The sequence below is a fragment of the Haematobia irritans genome, chromosome 2 (assembly GCF_050003625.1).
Source record: "Haematobia irritans isolate KBUSLIRL chromosome 2, ASM5000362v1, whole genome shotgun sequence".
NCBI classification, from domain to species: domain Eukaryota; kingdom Metazoa; phylum Arthropoda; class Insecta; order Diptera; family Muscidae; genus Haematobia; species Haematobia irritans.
Window position 1 is genome coordinate 204,099,446 of NC_134398.1, and position 16,496 is coordinate 204,115,941.

General features: G+C 32.6%; 4 protein-coding genes and 1 long non-coding RNA gene across 5 annotated transcripts in view; 2 read left to right on the top strand and 3 right to left on the bottom strand.

Annotated features, from left to right (window-relative positions):
• qtc (GRIP domain-containing protein quick-to-court) overlaps nt 1-16,496 on the top strand; it is a 372,167-nt gene that overhangs the window by 103,792 nt on the left and 251,879 nt on the right. The window lies entirely within an intron of this gene.
• senju (UDP-galactose transporter senju) lies at nt 166-8,490 on the top strand. Its single transcript, XM_075297250.1, has 4 exons — nt 166-988; nt 1,065-1,182; nt 1,249-1,435; nt 5,455-8,490. Exons 1-4 carry the CDS (start codon nt 904-906, stop codon nt 6,226-6,228), a joined length of 1,164 nt encoding a protein of 387 aa, XP_075153365.1. The 5' UTR covers nt 166-903; the 3' UTR covers nt 6,229-8,490.
• On the bottom strand, nt 11,131-11,599 carry LOC142226972 (uncharacterized). Its single transcript, XM_075297251.1, has one exon. The coding sequence runs from the start codon at nt 11,513-11,515 to the stop codon at nt 11,261-11,263; it is 255 nt and encodes an 84-aa protein (XP_075153366.1). The 5' UTR covers nt 11,516-11,599; the 3' UTR covers nt 11,131-11,260.
• LOC142224771 (uncharacterized) lies at nt 12,227-12,724 on the bottom strand. The gene is made up of 2 exons (XR_012719192.1): nt 12,492-12,724; nt 12,227-12,434 (listed from the first exon to the last, which is right to left on the bottom strand). It is a non-coding gene; the product is annotated as an uncharacterized LOC142224771 (long non-coding RNA).
• Nucleotides 14,646-16,467, bottom strand: eIF3h (eukaryotic translation initiation factor 3 subunit h). The gene is made up of 3 exons (XM_075297254.1): nt 16,338-16,467; nt 15,155-15,832; nt 14,646-15,083 (listed from the first exon to the last, which is right to left on the bottom strand). Exons 1-3 carry the CDS (start codon nt 16,416-16,418, stop codon nt 14,823-14,825), a joined length of 1,020 nt encoding a protein of 339 aa, XP_075153369.1. The 5' UTR covers nt 16,419-16,467; the 3' UTR covers nt 14,646-14,822.

Below are 16,496 nucleotides of genomic sequence, written 5' to 3' on the forward strand. Positions count from 1 at the left end.
TTGTTTTTCGTTAGATTGTCTCAAATATTCCCATTATTATTGAAAAAATATTTTACTGTTAACACTCGTTTAACTGGAATATAATTGCGAGTGTGGTACATTCGTGTAAAGTTACCATAAATAATGCTACATTGCGTAGATCTGGCATCTTCGTATTGCAACAGCTGATAGTAATTATTGAGTATGCCGTAAACGAAAAACAATAAGCTGAGAAAAAAAAAACTAACTTATTTATTTACAATAAAAATTTTCCTTATATGGGTCAAATAGACCTAGCAGACCTTTAGGAAAGATTCTTATTTGAAAATAAATTGTACGAAAACAATGACTGAATAGATGAATTGGGGTAAGAAGCATACTGTTTATGAATAAATGAATGACATCATTAATGAAAATGAGAAAGAACATCTGGGTATCAATAAAAAAAAAACAAAATCTCATCAGAAGCAATAATTAACCTTCAGTGCAACAACCCCCAATGACAGGTTGAATGTGTAGTTTTTCAACAGAGTAATAAAAAATAAAAAAAGCAAAACTTCAGCGAATAGAAGAGAAGGCAACCTAACACCATTTAACAACTAATCAAGAACACAGCTGCACAACCTTCAACGCAATAATTGTGTATAAAAATCAAACATTGAGATATCAACCACCACCACCACCATAAACATTTTGCGATAAACAAAAACATAATAATTGATAAAAATTCAACCGAAATGGAAAAGCAGTATCAGACGAAAAAGCGGAATGAAATTGTTTATTTCCCTTTTTAAACGGAAAATAAACATTTACAGAAAACTTCGAAATTAGTCAATAGTTGCCAAATTAGATCAACGTTGTAAATTAATACTAAACAAATACAATTTAAGCTGAGCCCCATATATAGAGATTTACTGTGCCAACATGGCGATAAATTGGAGAGAATTGTTCCCAACCAAAGTCACATTTCTAATATTCATTTTGTACATGTCCCTTTTCATAGGGCAGGGTGAGTGGGACAATAATATATTTATCGTATTAATGTAATAACAAATAATCATAATTGTTTCTTTAAATTTTCTTAGGAATATTTGTGACAGCTTCTCAAGACTCCAACAATTCTTATTCATATAATACTGTGACAGTGGTACTATTAACGGAAGTTCTGAAACTTATTGTTTCAGCAGTTCTTTATTTAAGAGAGTAAGTATAAAGACAAATATTGTCCCCAAATTCATAAATTAATTCATAACACTCTTTTGTCCTTAGTCACAATTTTCCTTCGTTGGTTAAGGATGTTCGTAAAGACTCTAATGTTATGATGCTTTATTTTGTTCCTGCCTTTTTGTATTGTTTATATAATAATTTGGCTTTTGTGAATTTATCAACATTTGACCCAACCACATACTATTTACTATTGCAATTACGTGTTGTCATCACGGGAGTTTTATTTCAAGTGAGTATTCCAAAAAGTGACACTGCAAATCTATAAAAAAATTTATATATACCAAGAGGCTTTTTACTGCTCTTGTTAGAACCATTCTGGAGTATGGCTCTATCGTATGGGATCCCCAGTATGATGTTTACATTGATAGGATAGAATCGGTTCAGAAGCAGTTCTTGTTGTTCGCTTTGGGACATCATTATTGGAACAGAGATTTTGTTCTTCCTCCTTACACTTCTAGATTGAGGCTCATTCATTTACCTACTCTTAGGAGCCGACGGACGATGTTGAGCTATATGATGATATATATGTTATTTAGTGGTGATATTCCAGGCTCGAAATTTATATTTTCCTTTTAGGGTATCTAGGAATTATCAGTTCGTTTCCTTTTTCCTTTAACTTAAGTATTGATGTGATGAAGTCCAGAATTTTAGCGTATTGGGATAACTAATACATTTTTCTTACATAAGCTAGTATTTAGTCTGGTAATGTAATGTAGTTGGTTACATCCCTCTGCTTCCACCCAGCCATGATCCGGATCATGGTGTGTACGCTGTCCCTACGTTATGGGGACGAGGTCCTCACGGTCGGAAGGGGCGGGAAGGTGGGCGATGGGACCGTTCGGAAGTGGCGGGAAAGTGGGCGATGGGACCGTTCGATGAAAAAAAAATATCCATATTGCTTATGAAACAATGATCCTAAATGGGTGTGGGAAGTACACTTTCTAGAAATTATCAATGGTAACGTTGTTGCAAACTTATATGGAATTGTAATGTCATATAAGGGGATGGTTTAATTGTGGAGTGCTTATGCCCATTGCAATATATTATTAGTTAAGGCTTTGCAAATTTTACCAGTAGCCTATTCTATATTACAATAACAACAGACAATCATAGTCATGGCTATCATCAAATGAACATATTCTACTCGCCTTATTGATTGGTTGTACTTTCGATAAATATGATGGCATCAATCGAAATTTTTCTTAGCAACTTTTAAATGAAAAATTGACGGTAATTTATATAGACACTATAAATATATATGCATATCACGATACTTTCTAAAAAGCTCGTGTTTATTGTATTGTGCTAAAGAACATTTTTCATTTGATACTATGTCGCGATAAAAAATACATTAGGAATACCCGTGTTATGAGTTATCAGTATTGTAAAATGCACTTGTAGTTATTGGAAGTTCAGTTCCAATTATTGTATCACTTATTAAAATCAATTTCCGGAATGGCCTTCAATACGCTTAGCGATTTTCTGAACAGCCAAATGTCACCAGTAGCTAAATCAGGCGAAGTCGCTAGGTGTGAAACGATATTAATCCATTTTCAACCAAAAACATCACGAAAACGGCATGTAATATTAATCATCCCAGAATCAAATTCTGAAGTTCAGTTCGCAATTTAGGCCCGGTCCTCCTCAAACTTGTTGTTTTGCTTGTTTTTTTAATATATATGTCATATATACGTTTTTAAATTTAGTTGGATTTATACTTAATTTAATCAAACCGAGCCCATGAGGACAATGATACACAATCGATCACAGGAGTTTTCTTAAGATCTTAAAATTAACTAATACATATTTAATATATAAATACACCTAATGATATGTAATAGATCTTTTTTTTTAATTATGATATCAAAAGCTACAACTAAACTAATGCCTAACGTACATTTTTATTAAAATCTATTCAGATTTATCTCATAATTTTTATGCCCTGCGCCACACTGTGGAACAGGGTATTATAAGTTAGTTCATACATATGTTTGCAACACGCAGAAGGAGACGAGATAGACACGTGGTGTCTTTTGCAAAAATGCTCAGGGTGGGCTCTTGAGTCGATATAGCGATGTCCGTCTGTCCGTGAACACATTTTTGTAATCAAAGTCTAGGTCGCAGTTTTAGTCCAATCGACTTCAAATTTGGCACAAGTATGTGTTTTGGCTCAGAATAGATGCCTATTGATTTTGGAAGAAATCGGTTCAGATTCAGATATAGCTCCCATATATATATTTCGCCCGACATGGTCTTATATGGCCCCAGAAGCCAGAGTTTTACCCTAATTTGCTTAACATTTTGCACAAGAAGAACAATTAGTACTATAGTCAAGTGTGCCAAATTTTATTGAAATCGGTTCAGATTTAGATATAGCTCCCATATATATCTTTCGCCCGATATGGACTAATATGGTCCTAAAAGCCAGAGTTTTGGCCAATTGGTTGAAATTTTGCACAGGGAGTAGAATTAGCATTATAGCTATGCGTGCCAAATTTGGTTGAAATCGATTCAGATTTAGATATAACTCCCATATATATCTTTCGCCAGATATGCACTTATATGGACCCAGAAGCCACAGTTTTATCCCGATTAGCTTGAAATTTTGCAAAAGGAGTACAGTTGGTAGGATAGTCATGTGTGCCAAATTTGATTGAAATCGGTTCAGATTTAGATATAGCTTCCATATATATTTTTCGCCCGATATGGACTTATATGGCCCAAGAAGCCAGAGTTTTGGCCCAATTTGGTTGAAATTTTGCCCTAGGAGTACAATTAGTAATATAGTCATGTGTGCCAAATTTGATTGAAATCGGTTCAGATTTAGATATAGCTCCCATATATATGTTTTTCGGATTTCGACAAAAATGGTCAAAATACCAACATTTTCCTTGTTAAATCTCCACTGCTTAGTCGAAAAGTTGTAAAAATGACTCTAATTTTCCTAAACTTCTAATACATATATATCGAGCGATAAATCATAAATAAACTTTTGCGAAGTTTCCTTTAATCTGCTTCAGATTTAAATGTTTCCCATATTTTTTACTAAAATTGTATTCCACCCTAGTGCATTAGCCAACTTAAATTTTGAGTCTATAGATTTTGTATCAAATTCTGTCCAAATCTAGTGATATTTAAATGTATGTATTTGGGACAAACCTTTATATATAGCACCCAACACATTTGACGGATGTGATATGGTATCGAAAATTTAGATCTACAAAGTGGTGCAGGGTATAATATAGTCGGCCCCGCCCGACTTTAGACTTTTCTTACTTGTTTTTTTTTTTGTTGTTATGATTGTGTTGAAGCCAATGTTCTTAATCAGATTCACGTTGTAATCGAAGTTTTGGTTTTTAAGGTTGCTACAATATACTTGCCGAATAGGAATAAAATCATTTCAGATTTATAATGGGTATTCGATTTATATTTTTTTCACGATATATTTATTTCATTTACCATTTTGCGAATTGTAAGAAATTTTATCCTAAACGGTTCAGATATAATTATGGGCTTTTTTTGTTACACCCAAAGAAATTTTTAGTAAACAAAGCAGAAAATCTGCGAAAACAAAAAGTTAGTTTAAAAACGTGTTTGCTGAAATAGCAAACATTGCCTGTTATTTTTAAAAACTCGATTATTCTAAACATGTCTTAGTTTAAAATATACCAATTTAACGAATTGTTGTTCGCTAGGCAATGGAGTGCAAAACTATAAAAACCGATACGGACTGCTGTTTTAATGCGCTTTACAGACTATCAGTTATTCCGGACGACAGTGCTCGTGTCGAACATATCCCATATATTCTGCACATTATAAGTTAAGTCCGAAGGCATAATCTATACTGCTGCATGTTTATGGGATCGATAACACATTTACCGATTATTTAGTCATCGCCGACAAGTCGTATAGATCCGACACACTGTAAGATTCTTTACAAACACCGACATTCCGTCCGGAATAACTGATAGTCTGCAAAGCGCATAACAGAGATTATTTCACAAGACCCCATAGGACCGTTTTCATAAAAGTTCGCATAGAGACTATAATTATTTGGCATATGTGCAAATTATGTCTGAAATTTATTCAGATGTAGGAATAGCCTTAAGCAAATTTTGACGGTTCTGAAATGGAACCACAGTATTGTCCAACAAAGTGGTGAAGGAGGGTATTTATTATATAGACTTAGACTTTACACTGACCCTATTTAAAAAAACCAAAATAATATTTTTTCTCTTTCATTTCCAGATTATATTCAAAAAGTATCTCTCTAAACGCCAATGGATGTCATTGGTCCTGCTCACAGTCGGTTGCATGTTAAAACAAATAAATTTCAGTGGTATATATAGTGAAAATGTCGCCAGTTCTGGAGTAAATAATAACCAAAATTCTGCTGTGACTGAAGGAACTACCAAAGTGGAACATCAAATGAGTAGCAAAAACATGAATGGGTTTGACTTTAGCTTAAGTGCCGTTTTGATACTAGCCCAAACAGTATTCTCTTGCTTAGCCGGAGTTTACAATGAGTATTTGCTAAAGGATAAGGGATCCGAAGTGAATATTTTCATTCAAAATGTTTTCATGTATTTAGATTCAATCGTTTGCAATGTTGTGATACTTTTGATTCAGGGCCAACTATTTTCAGCGTTTACATCCGATAGTCTTCAAGCAATATTTCGCTTTAAAGTCATTGTAGTTATTGTAAATAATGCTGCAATAGGTATAGTCACTAGTTTCTTTTTGAAATATATGAATTCAATATTGAAAACATTTGCCAGTGCATTAGAATTGTTGTTTACAGCAGTCCTATGCTATTTTCTATTCGCAATACCCATTTATGTAAACACCGCATTGTCAATAGCCGTAGTCTCTTTTGCCATATATCTCTACTCGCAAAGTCCGGTAGTGAATGTAGGAAAAGTACGACCCCTAACAAGTGTAAGTGAGACACAAATGTCTTATGATAAAAGAAGACTATTAGATGCAGACGGTGATACAGATCTAGAAATGGATATGGTGTAATAATTTAATTATCTCTAAGTAGGTGTACATATACATATATTTTAGTTTTGTTTTTGATTTTTTGTTTATGGCAAGAGTAAATTGTAATTGTTTAGTTTTTTTTAGTGTTTATGTAAAAAAAATAATGTTTTTAATTATAAGAAATATATTTTTGTTTATTGGTAATTTAAGAATTGTGCAGAATTTTTAAATCGCACAACTAAAACTTTCTTATCTTCCTCTTGACAAGCACGCATCGAAATGATAATAGATTGCATATCAATATTGATATGTTCTTAGAAAAAATATCACAAAAAAAAAAATTAATTGATTCAATTAATTTTTTAATAAATATCAAGCACACAAATTAATTGACTCAGTTAATTAGGTAATTGAATTAATTATTTTTTATTTGCCTTCCATCAATTAAAATTAAAATAAAAAATTTCATGAAAAAGAGAAAAATATTTAATAAGACAATGATAGGAATAATTGATTTAATTATTGTTTTTTTTTTTATATAAACAAAATCATTAAAAATCATAATTGAAACGTCTTTGGTGATTGATAATAGCATTTCCATGATTGAAACAATTTCAATTAAAAATTAATTGGTTCAATTGACTTGAAAGCAAAACATTATATTTGTTGTGCGTATTATTCGCAATTTCAGGTCTATAATAAATAGGCCATAGACTGCCTTTTATAAAAGGGTTAAAGCGAAATCACAGCACAAATATAGGCACTAACTCTCTATTTTAACAATCGGATATATTAAAACAAACACATTTCAAATCAATACTCTAAGAATATTGGAAAAATTTCACCGTTAAGAATATAATTCTATAATTGATTAGCCTTATCTAAAACGAGACAAACGAATTGAATGACTCCGTATATTATTATTCTTTTTTTTTATAATAAAAAATATATGGGCTTTGACAAAATTATTATTCTCACAAAAAAAAGCAAACTCAATCAGTTATTTAAGATATTATTTATTTTTGATACACCATTTCAAATGTTGGTACTAACGAAAATTTTATATCTAATTTCTAAAAAAAAAAACAAATATTATTTGGGTTCTTATCTAATAAGACGTATTATCATTTTATGAATTGAAGTGCATTAAATATAATTCTTATTCATGACTATTAATGTTTTAATTGTAGTTTTATGTTAGAATTAATGTAAATTTTTATTTGTTAACCATATAAGCTTATAGAAGCTATAGTTACTTTTAAGTTAAAAAAAAGACTTATGCATTATTATTACAGTTCCCATTACATTGTTCGTATTTGAAAAACCAAATATTAATTTTGTTTGACATTTAGCATACGGCTAACGAAATCATGTATTAATGAAAAAACAAATGATTTTTTATGCTTATCACCTGGTAGAAATGACATTAATGTAATTTTTTGCCTAACGAATAATATGAAAATATTTCTTAGTTAACTTTTCACAATCTATAGATTTTCTTATGGACTCATTTTCTGTTATAACTTAATTTGAAAGAAACTTGGATTATTCAGCATGTACAAGACATTACAACAGATTGGGTTTTTTGTTTGCTTCAGCCAACCTAAACCATTTTTAGGGAAATTCCGATCATGTATTAATGAAAAAACAAATGATTTTTTATGCTTATCACCTGGTAGAAATGACATTAATGTAATTTTTTGCCTAACGAATAATATGAAAATATTTCTTAGTTAACTTTTCACAATCTATAGATTTTCTTATGGACTCATTTTCTGTTATAAATTTGAAAGAAACTTGGATTATTCAGCATGTACAAGACATTACAACAGATTGGGTTTTTTGTTTGCTTCAGCCAACCTAAACCATTTTTAGGGAAATTCCGATGTTTGCTGTTTTAGCAATATTTAATAGTTTATCTTTTTCAGCAGATGCTTTGCTGCTTTATCAGATTTTTTTGCAGTTTCAATTGATACATTTCTTTGGTGTTGGAAAACTTGAAATTAAAATTCATCTGTTTTTTTTTAATACATCTTGAGCTTAGCCTTTAATGAAATTTGAAATAATGTGGTATTGGCCGTTTGCTAGAAAAAAATCAATAGAAAAATATTTAAGGAATTAAAATTTGTAAACATTGTTCAAGGCAATTGGATTTGGGGAATACATATATAAGGATACTGAAAAATTGTGTATTGGCTTTGAAGTGATATCTTGGCCAGCATTAATAACCAAAGTATTTGTTTTAATACATCATTTTATTATGATTTAAATTTAATAAATTGAGTATAAAAACTAGAAAAATGTGACTTTTTATTATACTATTTTCAACAGGGCTGTTGATGTTGGGATAATTAAATTAGCTGTTAATATTGTTCGATGAAAGAGAATGGAAATATTCACAAACTATTCTTCGCTAGGGGCGCTGCAAGTAGTTTTGTAAAACATGTTGGTGTTAAGCTGTATATGTCCCCATTTTCCGAAATTCGGCATCGCAAAATTTTCGTTTGGCCATAATTTAAAAACCCTAAATCTTTAAAACTGAAATCTTGATAATATAGTTCTCTTTAATGAGAAGTTCAAACTAAAATTGTATTCGAGTCCGAGGGTATCTCTATTTATTCGTAAAAAGAAAAATAAATTCTTGCGACATGGGATTCAGAATTTCGGAACATAGGAGATGATGCATATAAATAGGTGATGAGATTTCGTCATGAAGGACTAGGTTAAAGTGGCAGCCCGATTTATTTTCAGGCTCACTTGGACTATTCAGTACCAGCAAAAAAATCCAATTGGAGGAATGCAACAAGGGATTAATTGAAATTTGTAGCACTTATTCCCATTCTGCTTCTCCAATCGCTTTTTTCCATTAAAGGTGGGTATTAAGTTCGAGTTTAACCGCTAATTTTCACTAAAGTGAAAACTAAATCAGTAAAAAAAGTCATATAATTATACATATTTGTTGCAGATTTCATTATAACTTGATGGGGAATATCCCAAAGAAAATTTTCACAAAGTTTGTGTCCCTTAAAATGGATTATTAAAGAAAAGTAATCGTGAAAAAATGACGATTTTAGCGGCTAAAGGTAAGTACTACGTTCGCTTTTCGAGTTGAAATTTTCGCGGTTACTTTAATAAAACAGTTCAATATGAAGCAGATAAATTAATTCAATTGATGCGCAGTTTCTTGTTCCCCTAGATTTCGGCAAGACTTTACAGGAATATTTTGGTTTTAATTTATAATTTTGATTATTTCAGGAAAAGTAATCGCGAAAATAAAGTGATTTTCAACTCGAAAACCGAACATAGTACCCACCTTAAACTCGAACTTAATACCCACCTTAAGAGATGAGATTTCCAGGACGAATTCTTTAATATGCAAAAGCAAGTGCAATGCCAGACCTCTCAAAAGTGGCCTAATATTTTTCCTAATTTGTGAGGTGCCACCACGAAAGTTGTCCACTTTTGAAAAGTGTCCACAGAGTGTCCAAGTTGGAGAAGTTTCACTATATTTGATCACAATTCAATTTGCAATGCTCGACAAGGTACAGAAGAGTTTGTGCAAAATGTAAAGCAAAACGCTATTAAGGGCCAGCTATGGCAGAGAAGTACTTAGGTGACCCGAACCAAAAATTTAATGCTTTCACAACTGTTTTTCATATCCAACACATGCCCGGACGTCTCCTGTATCCTAGTCGGGGAAAAGCTAACATAAATAAATCGATGGATAACTTATGTATGACTTATTTCTCAGGATTTGTTATCGGCTAAAAAACGAGCTAAGACACTCAAGAATTAAGACAAGGAAAATCTATTGTTTGACCATTAATTTTGGGAACTATTCCAGACCTATACAACCGATGTTTGTTATTGATATTGAAGAGCAAAAAGTTCCGGCATATTCGATAACAAGATAACTTTCAAGAATTTAAATCTGGATATCGATTTGTATGTTGATGTGTCACATCGAATTATAGAGTTATTGGAGCCGCTTTAATGGTAACAGCAATGTAATTCCGTTAAATATTAGTTTACTGGATGTTCTTACATTTAGAGTTGCAGATAATACGCTCCTAATTGGATTTTCCTTGGGAATCAGAGTTTATAAATCTTAAGTTTATATTGACATTTCCCTGGCTTCCCATGTACATACCCTGCTAGCATTTCAAAGTTCCATTTCATCCTCATCGCTACCACAGACTCGTAAGTGACATTGCACCTATCGCCAACTGTGATAGTATTTTGTCATCATTATTCGCATGAAAGTATTTTGCCATCACCATTGTTACAAGAGCCAATTTATATTTTGTGAAACACCAAGCACAACTAGCTTCTTATAATTTATTTAAATAAAAATGATAATGAAGTGCTGAAAACATAGTTATTTCGCTTAAAATTGTGAAAGGTATATTGGTGAACAATTTTTGACTTTCCAAATGGAATAAAGTGATAGTTTTTCCTGACACGCTGCCTCCATTGGGAATAAAAGCACTGGCTGGTAGACGCTACAACATGTAAATCAACATCAATCTTTTATTAATGCATACAAATATGTTAAATGTGATGTGAAAGTTGTATAAATGTTATATTTATCAGAATTTATAAATGTTTAACAAAATTAATGAACATCTAAAAAATCGTGTTTTACTTGACCACAATGATTCTTTTACAACTATCTTAAATGCACTTTGTCTGATTGTTTGAAGGAGCACTTATTGGCGTCCTTCTAAATGTAAACAGAAGGGCACCTAATAATTGCACTCATGCGATACTTTTTTGTTGTAACTTGGCGTGGTACAACTTCTCAATAGTGAAGGCGCTTTTCCGAGGAGTTTTGGATATCGTATACGACTGTTTTCGATGTAGTGGGGGATTCTCAGAAGCGCCCCCAAATTCAAAAAATGTTGGCAGGGTATATAAGTAAATGTAATTAAATAAAAATACTTTTGCGATCTTAAAAAGTAGTTTATTTATAAAAAAAATTCAATGGTTTAACATAAATCGTTCGATGATAAGTGGAAAATACATATGTATGTATGTATGTTCATCACATCCTTGTCAATTACTCGTGAAATTATGCATTCTGATTCAACGATATTTCTGCCATCTTAGTGTAGGTAGCTTGATTAAATCTATAGCAATCCCGACATTTTTTAAGATGTTCACTCAATGTTCCAGCGGGAATGTAGTGAGTGGCGTTGTAAGGGCATTGATCTAAAGGAGGGCCTGTGTAATTTTTACGACACTTGACAATATGTGCTGGCATGCGAAACAAGACAATTCGATGTCCGCTATTGAAAGGACATATCCCATATTCTTCGTCAGACATGCTTAAATGCTTGGTCGGCGAAATAAATCTTTTGTTTTCTATAACAACCGCGTTATTTGGTTTGTCAAATTCGAAGTGTTGCCAGATTCGCGGGGTTGCTTTACTACCATAAAATGCCACAATGGGAAAAAATTTAATGTTATGCTAGAGATAGGGATCTCATACAAGGACTGATGATAAAGCTATAACTCATAAAAAATACACGGCAAAATTGCCTTATTGGAAGGCAATAGAATTTCTTTGTCGACATACCGGACTTAAGTTAAGTACTATGTGCGGTTTCCGAGGCGAAAAGTTGCTTTTCCCCATGGTTACTTTTTTGAATCAAGTTAAAAATATGAAATTGTTTGCTATAATTTCTTTACTAATTTTCCATCGTTAGAACTGAATACGGGGCATAAGCTTGTTTTCAGAGTCCTAAATTTTATTAGCAAAACGTCTTACTCATAACCCTGCCAACATTTTTTGAATTTGGGGACTCTTTTGAGAATCCCCTCTATGTCGAAAACAATCATATACGACATCAAAAACTCGTCGGAAAAGCGCCGTCACTATTGAGAAGTTGTACCACGCCAAGTTACTACAAAAATGTTTCGCATGAGTGCAATTATTAGGTGCCTTTATAGATCAATTTAGAACGACGCCAATAAGGGACCCTCCAAACAATCAGAAAAAGTGCATTTTAAGATAGTTGTAAAAGAATCATTGTGGTCGAGTAAAACACGTTTGTTTAGATATTTATTAATTTGATTAAACATTTACAAATTCTTAAAAATATAACATTTATACCACTATCACATTACATTTAACATAATTTTTGGCATTAATGATGGTGTTGAGTTACAAGTAGCGAGTTACATGTTGCTGCGTCTATCAACCAGCGTTGTTATTCCATGGAGGCAGCGTGTCTGTAAAATATCTGAAAAACAATCACTTTATTCCATTTGGAAAATCACCAAATTGTTCACCAATATACCTTTCACAATTTTAAGCGTATAATCTATGTTTTCAGAACTTTATTTTCGTTTTTATTTAATTAAAATATAACAAGCTGGTTGCGCTTGGCGTTTCACAAAAAAAAATGGCTTTTTTAACAGTAGGGATGGCAAATTACTTGCATGTACTTTTTGATGTACCTTTTCATGATGGTTGAAGTGACATTTACGAGTCTGTGGTAACGATGAGGTTGAAATGGAACTTTGAAATGCTGGCAGGGAAGTAACGGAAATAGCGATAAAAGTCCATACCGGACGTTATTAATAGGGTTTCACTAACAACTTCACACAGACTTTTACAAAGTTCATGTTTCCCAGGTGGAGGTTGTACTTTTTCTCAAGTGCTTACATTTTTTTGTCCTTTTTTTCGGAACACATATTGTTTCGGATAAGTACTTGGTGGTATTTGACAAGCAAGTGTTCTCTTCACTTCACTACTTGCGCTCTGAGAGAAAGACAGTGTATGTACTATATTCGACAGCGAATTGCATACATGTAGTGAAAAGTTATGCGATGCAGACCTCTAGTGAGTACTATGGTCGGTGTTTTCACCAAAACACTAAATTAAAAGTACAAATATATTTATGAAGACCATTTTATTTTGATCAAGTCTTTTCAAATAATGGATGGAAAAGATCCAAGGAATTGGTTGCATATAACTTAATATTCCTAAATTAATTAATAAAAAAAGTAACCGTGAAAATAAGCTGGTTTTCAGCTTGAAAACTGAACATAGTACTCAGCTTTAGCGGCTAAACTCGAACAATATCCACCTTTAGATCGAGTTTAGCCGCTAAAATCAAAAATAAATCGGTATAACATTATACCTTTTTATAGAACTTGATGGGGAAAAGCCCAAAACAACTATTCACAAAGTTTATATTTTTTATAATGCATTATTAACGAAAAGGGATCGTGAAAAATGTAAATTTTAGCGGCTAAACTCGAAGTTATCACTACTGTTTTAAGGAGATAAGACTCCTTTGGACCATTCCCTCTAAGTTATGTTACGTTTTGCATCTTGTGAAAATCTTTTATACATATTTATAGCTGGCAATAGCCCATTCACATTAGGCTCGAAATCTACTAACGGCTATTTTCATGTAGCTCCGTTAAGCTTTAGCTGTCAGTTAACAGAAAGAAAAAAAGGAAAGTTAAACTAGCAATTCATAGAATAGTCCGTTATCTACATTCATTGCGTCGATATGACCACATATCTCCTCATGTCCAGGATTTCCTGGGGTGCCCATTTTCGAGTTTTATTGACTTCAGATCACTTGTTCTTTTCCACAAAATTTTCAGTGCTCAGTCACCTCGATTTCTCGTGGACTTATTTTCATTTGGCCGATCGCGGCGAAATCAGATTGTTGTACCTCTTGCCAGAGGTCATATGGACAAGTCATTTCAGGCTAGAATCGCCAGATCTTATAACTGTCTCCCTACTAATTTAAAGGACTTCTCGATTTCTGATTCGACATATCGTAAAAGATTACTCGATCATCTTGGATCACCTGCATGAAGCTTATCCAAACTCGAGTTAGTAGTGCTGCTTTGTTGTGCTTGTTTGAGTAAATTATATTTTCTTATTTTGTCTTTTTTCAATCATAATGGGAACTAAAAATGTTTTGTCATATTTCATTTTTTTTATTTTTTTTTATCATATTATTAATTATAATTGTCATATTTCATTTTTTGTCATATTATTAATTAATCTATTTTATACCTCATATATGTAATTATACTTTTTATATACTCGCATATATTTTTACATTGTCATAACTTCAATTATACTTTAGTCACGGTTAGTAGTCCATTGTAATTTACATAAATTGGCCGCTATGTGGCTTCAAATTACATAATGAAAATAAAATAAAATAAATAAATAAAATGGAAATATCTTTTCTCCGCTTAACTTTAACTGAAAATTTTTCAATAGTTAAATTTCTAACTGGCATATGGAATATATACGCAAGGTGACAGATATGTAGATATCACGGTTTAAAAGTTCGTTAGCTAACGTAGCACTAACGGAGTTTCATGAAAATGGGGGTAAAAGGGGATTTGAAATCTAGTTAAAGTGGATTTTGGAAGTGTAATGTGTATGATGTATAAGACAACTTTTGAAAATAAAACACTTCTGTTGGTTGACACACGTTTAATATATTTGGATATATGATATTTATATATGTTGTTCCTTTTACAATGCGTTCCTCAATAAATGTCTCTTATTTAAGCCAATGCTTATTTTTCTTTTATAGATATCTTTTAAATTTTCACTTGTTATTGGGAATTGTATGCGAAATTGTTGACACTTATTTGCTGACCTCCTTTGATTCCTTAGCGTTTTGTAAAGATTGTGTAATAAAAAGTTTAGCCAATGATTGTGAACAGAATTGGGATATATGCTGAGAGTAGGTGTTAATTTGTCCCGATGTGATGGTAGCATGAAGTCTAGGTGGTACAGGCAATGACCGGAATTGTTTGAGAACCTCTTCCTCGGGTATTGGCGATTCACCTTTAGCCACGCGTATAGCATTTTCTGTGGCTTGTTTGGACAAAGCACGATGTTTTTCCTAGATTAACATTAAATTTTAATATATAACACATTTTACTAAACAAACATTATTAATAACTAGCCACTTACACCTTCTTGTTTGAAAACGGTCTGTTGGTACTTGTTGTAACGTATAGACTCTTGATACAGCTCATCCACACGTTCAATCAAGCAACGCATATGATTTTCCAAAACGGAAGCTGTACCCAAGTCCAAAAAGTTATGGCCCTGTTCTTCAGGTGTCATTTCGCACAATTCACTCATCATGATGTTGGTCAAGGGGGAATTTTTGATGACTATTGGAATTTCCACAAAGAGACTTTCATAGCCTACTTTCATGTTTCTCAATGCATCTGGAGTAAAATCACCATCCTTGTACATTTGTATGGCTTGTGGTGTAAGACGATAGGCTTTAAGACATAGAAAGCCACGTCCAGATTTTTGGGTATCATAAATAACCACAACCGACTCCTCAATACTAGTCTGGTAGTGGTATTGAGACTCTAACAAAGCCATAGACAAGAAATTACCAACATTGGAACTTTGATACCATCCAACATGGAAATGATCAACATTAACCCGTCGAAGACGGCGCATCATTGTCAACTGATACAGTTCTTCGTCCATAGTTTCGTCATCACTCTTGGGGAAGGGGAAACAGTTGGTAATTTCCAAGCATTTGTCTACCACAAGACCTAACAAGGCACCTTGTGCCAAGTCCATGTTGCTGGATTCTTCATGGCAATGCTTAACCATTTTCATGGCAGCCTGAAAAGAGAAAGATGATCAATCAAAATTTAATGGGTGTACTTTTTTATTTTGTCCGTTATAGATCGGTACTATTTTTAAACACTTGAAAGAAAGTATAATTTCCATTACCGATTTTAGCTAATTAAAATATAAATACAGTAACGGCTTTGAAACACTTTTTGACGAGTCATTTCACACATAAAATTAAATTAAAAACAAAATGTGATATTTTTATTTATTTTTTATAGTAGCGGCTAAACTTGGTCTTAATTTTCTATTTTTTTTTTAAATGGCAGAGATTAACTACCTATCCTGCCACAAATCCCTATTGCGAATTTATTTACGGTGGCAACTCTTTTCTAAAAAGTGCACAATTGTCAATTGTGAACGTGTTAAATTTTTTTGACGTTTATTAGCCATAGCCCTAGTTTTATCTGTATATTTTGTTGAGAAAGAGCAACACTTTAATTGTAATTTGATAAAAACGATGGAGGAAAACATTTAATTTTCACAATCAACTCACCAAACCGTCGCATTGCACATAATTAATGGTGCTATCCACTTCCTCAGTTTGACGAGCTCGGTTACCACGATTTGTTGCCATTTTGATAAACTTGTGAAAAGAATGATAGAGATGACAATAGCGAAAGAGAGCAAATCGATTTTCTTATCGATGGAAGCA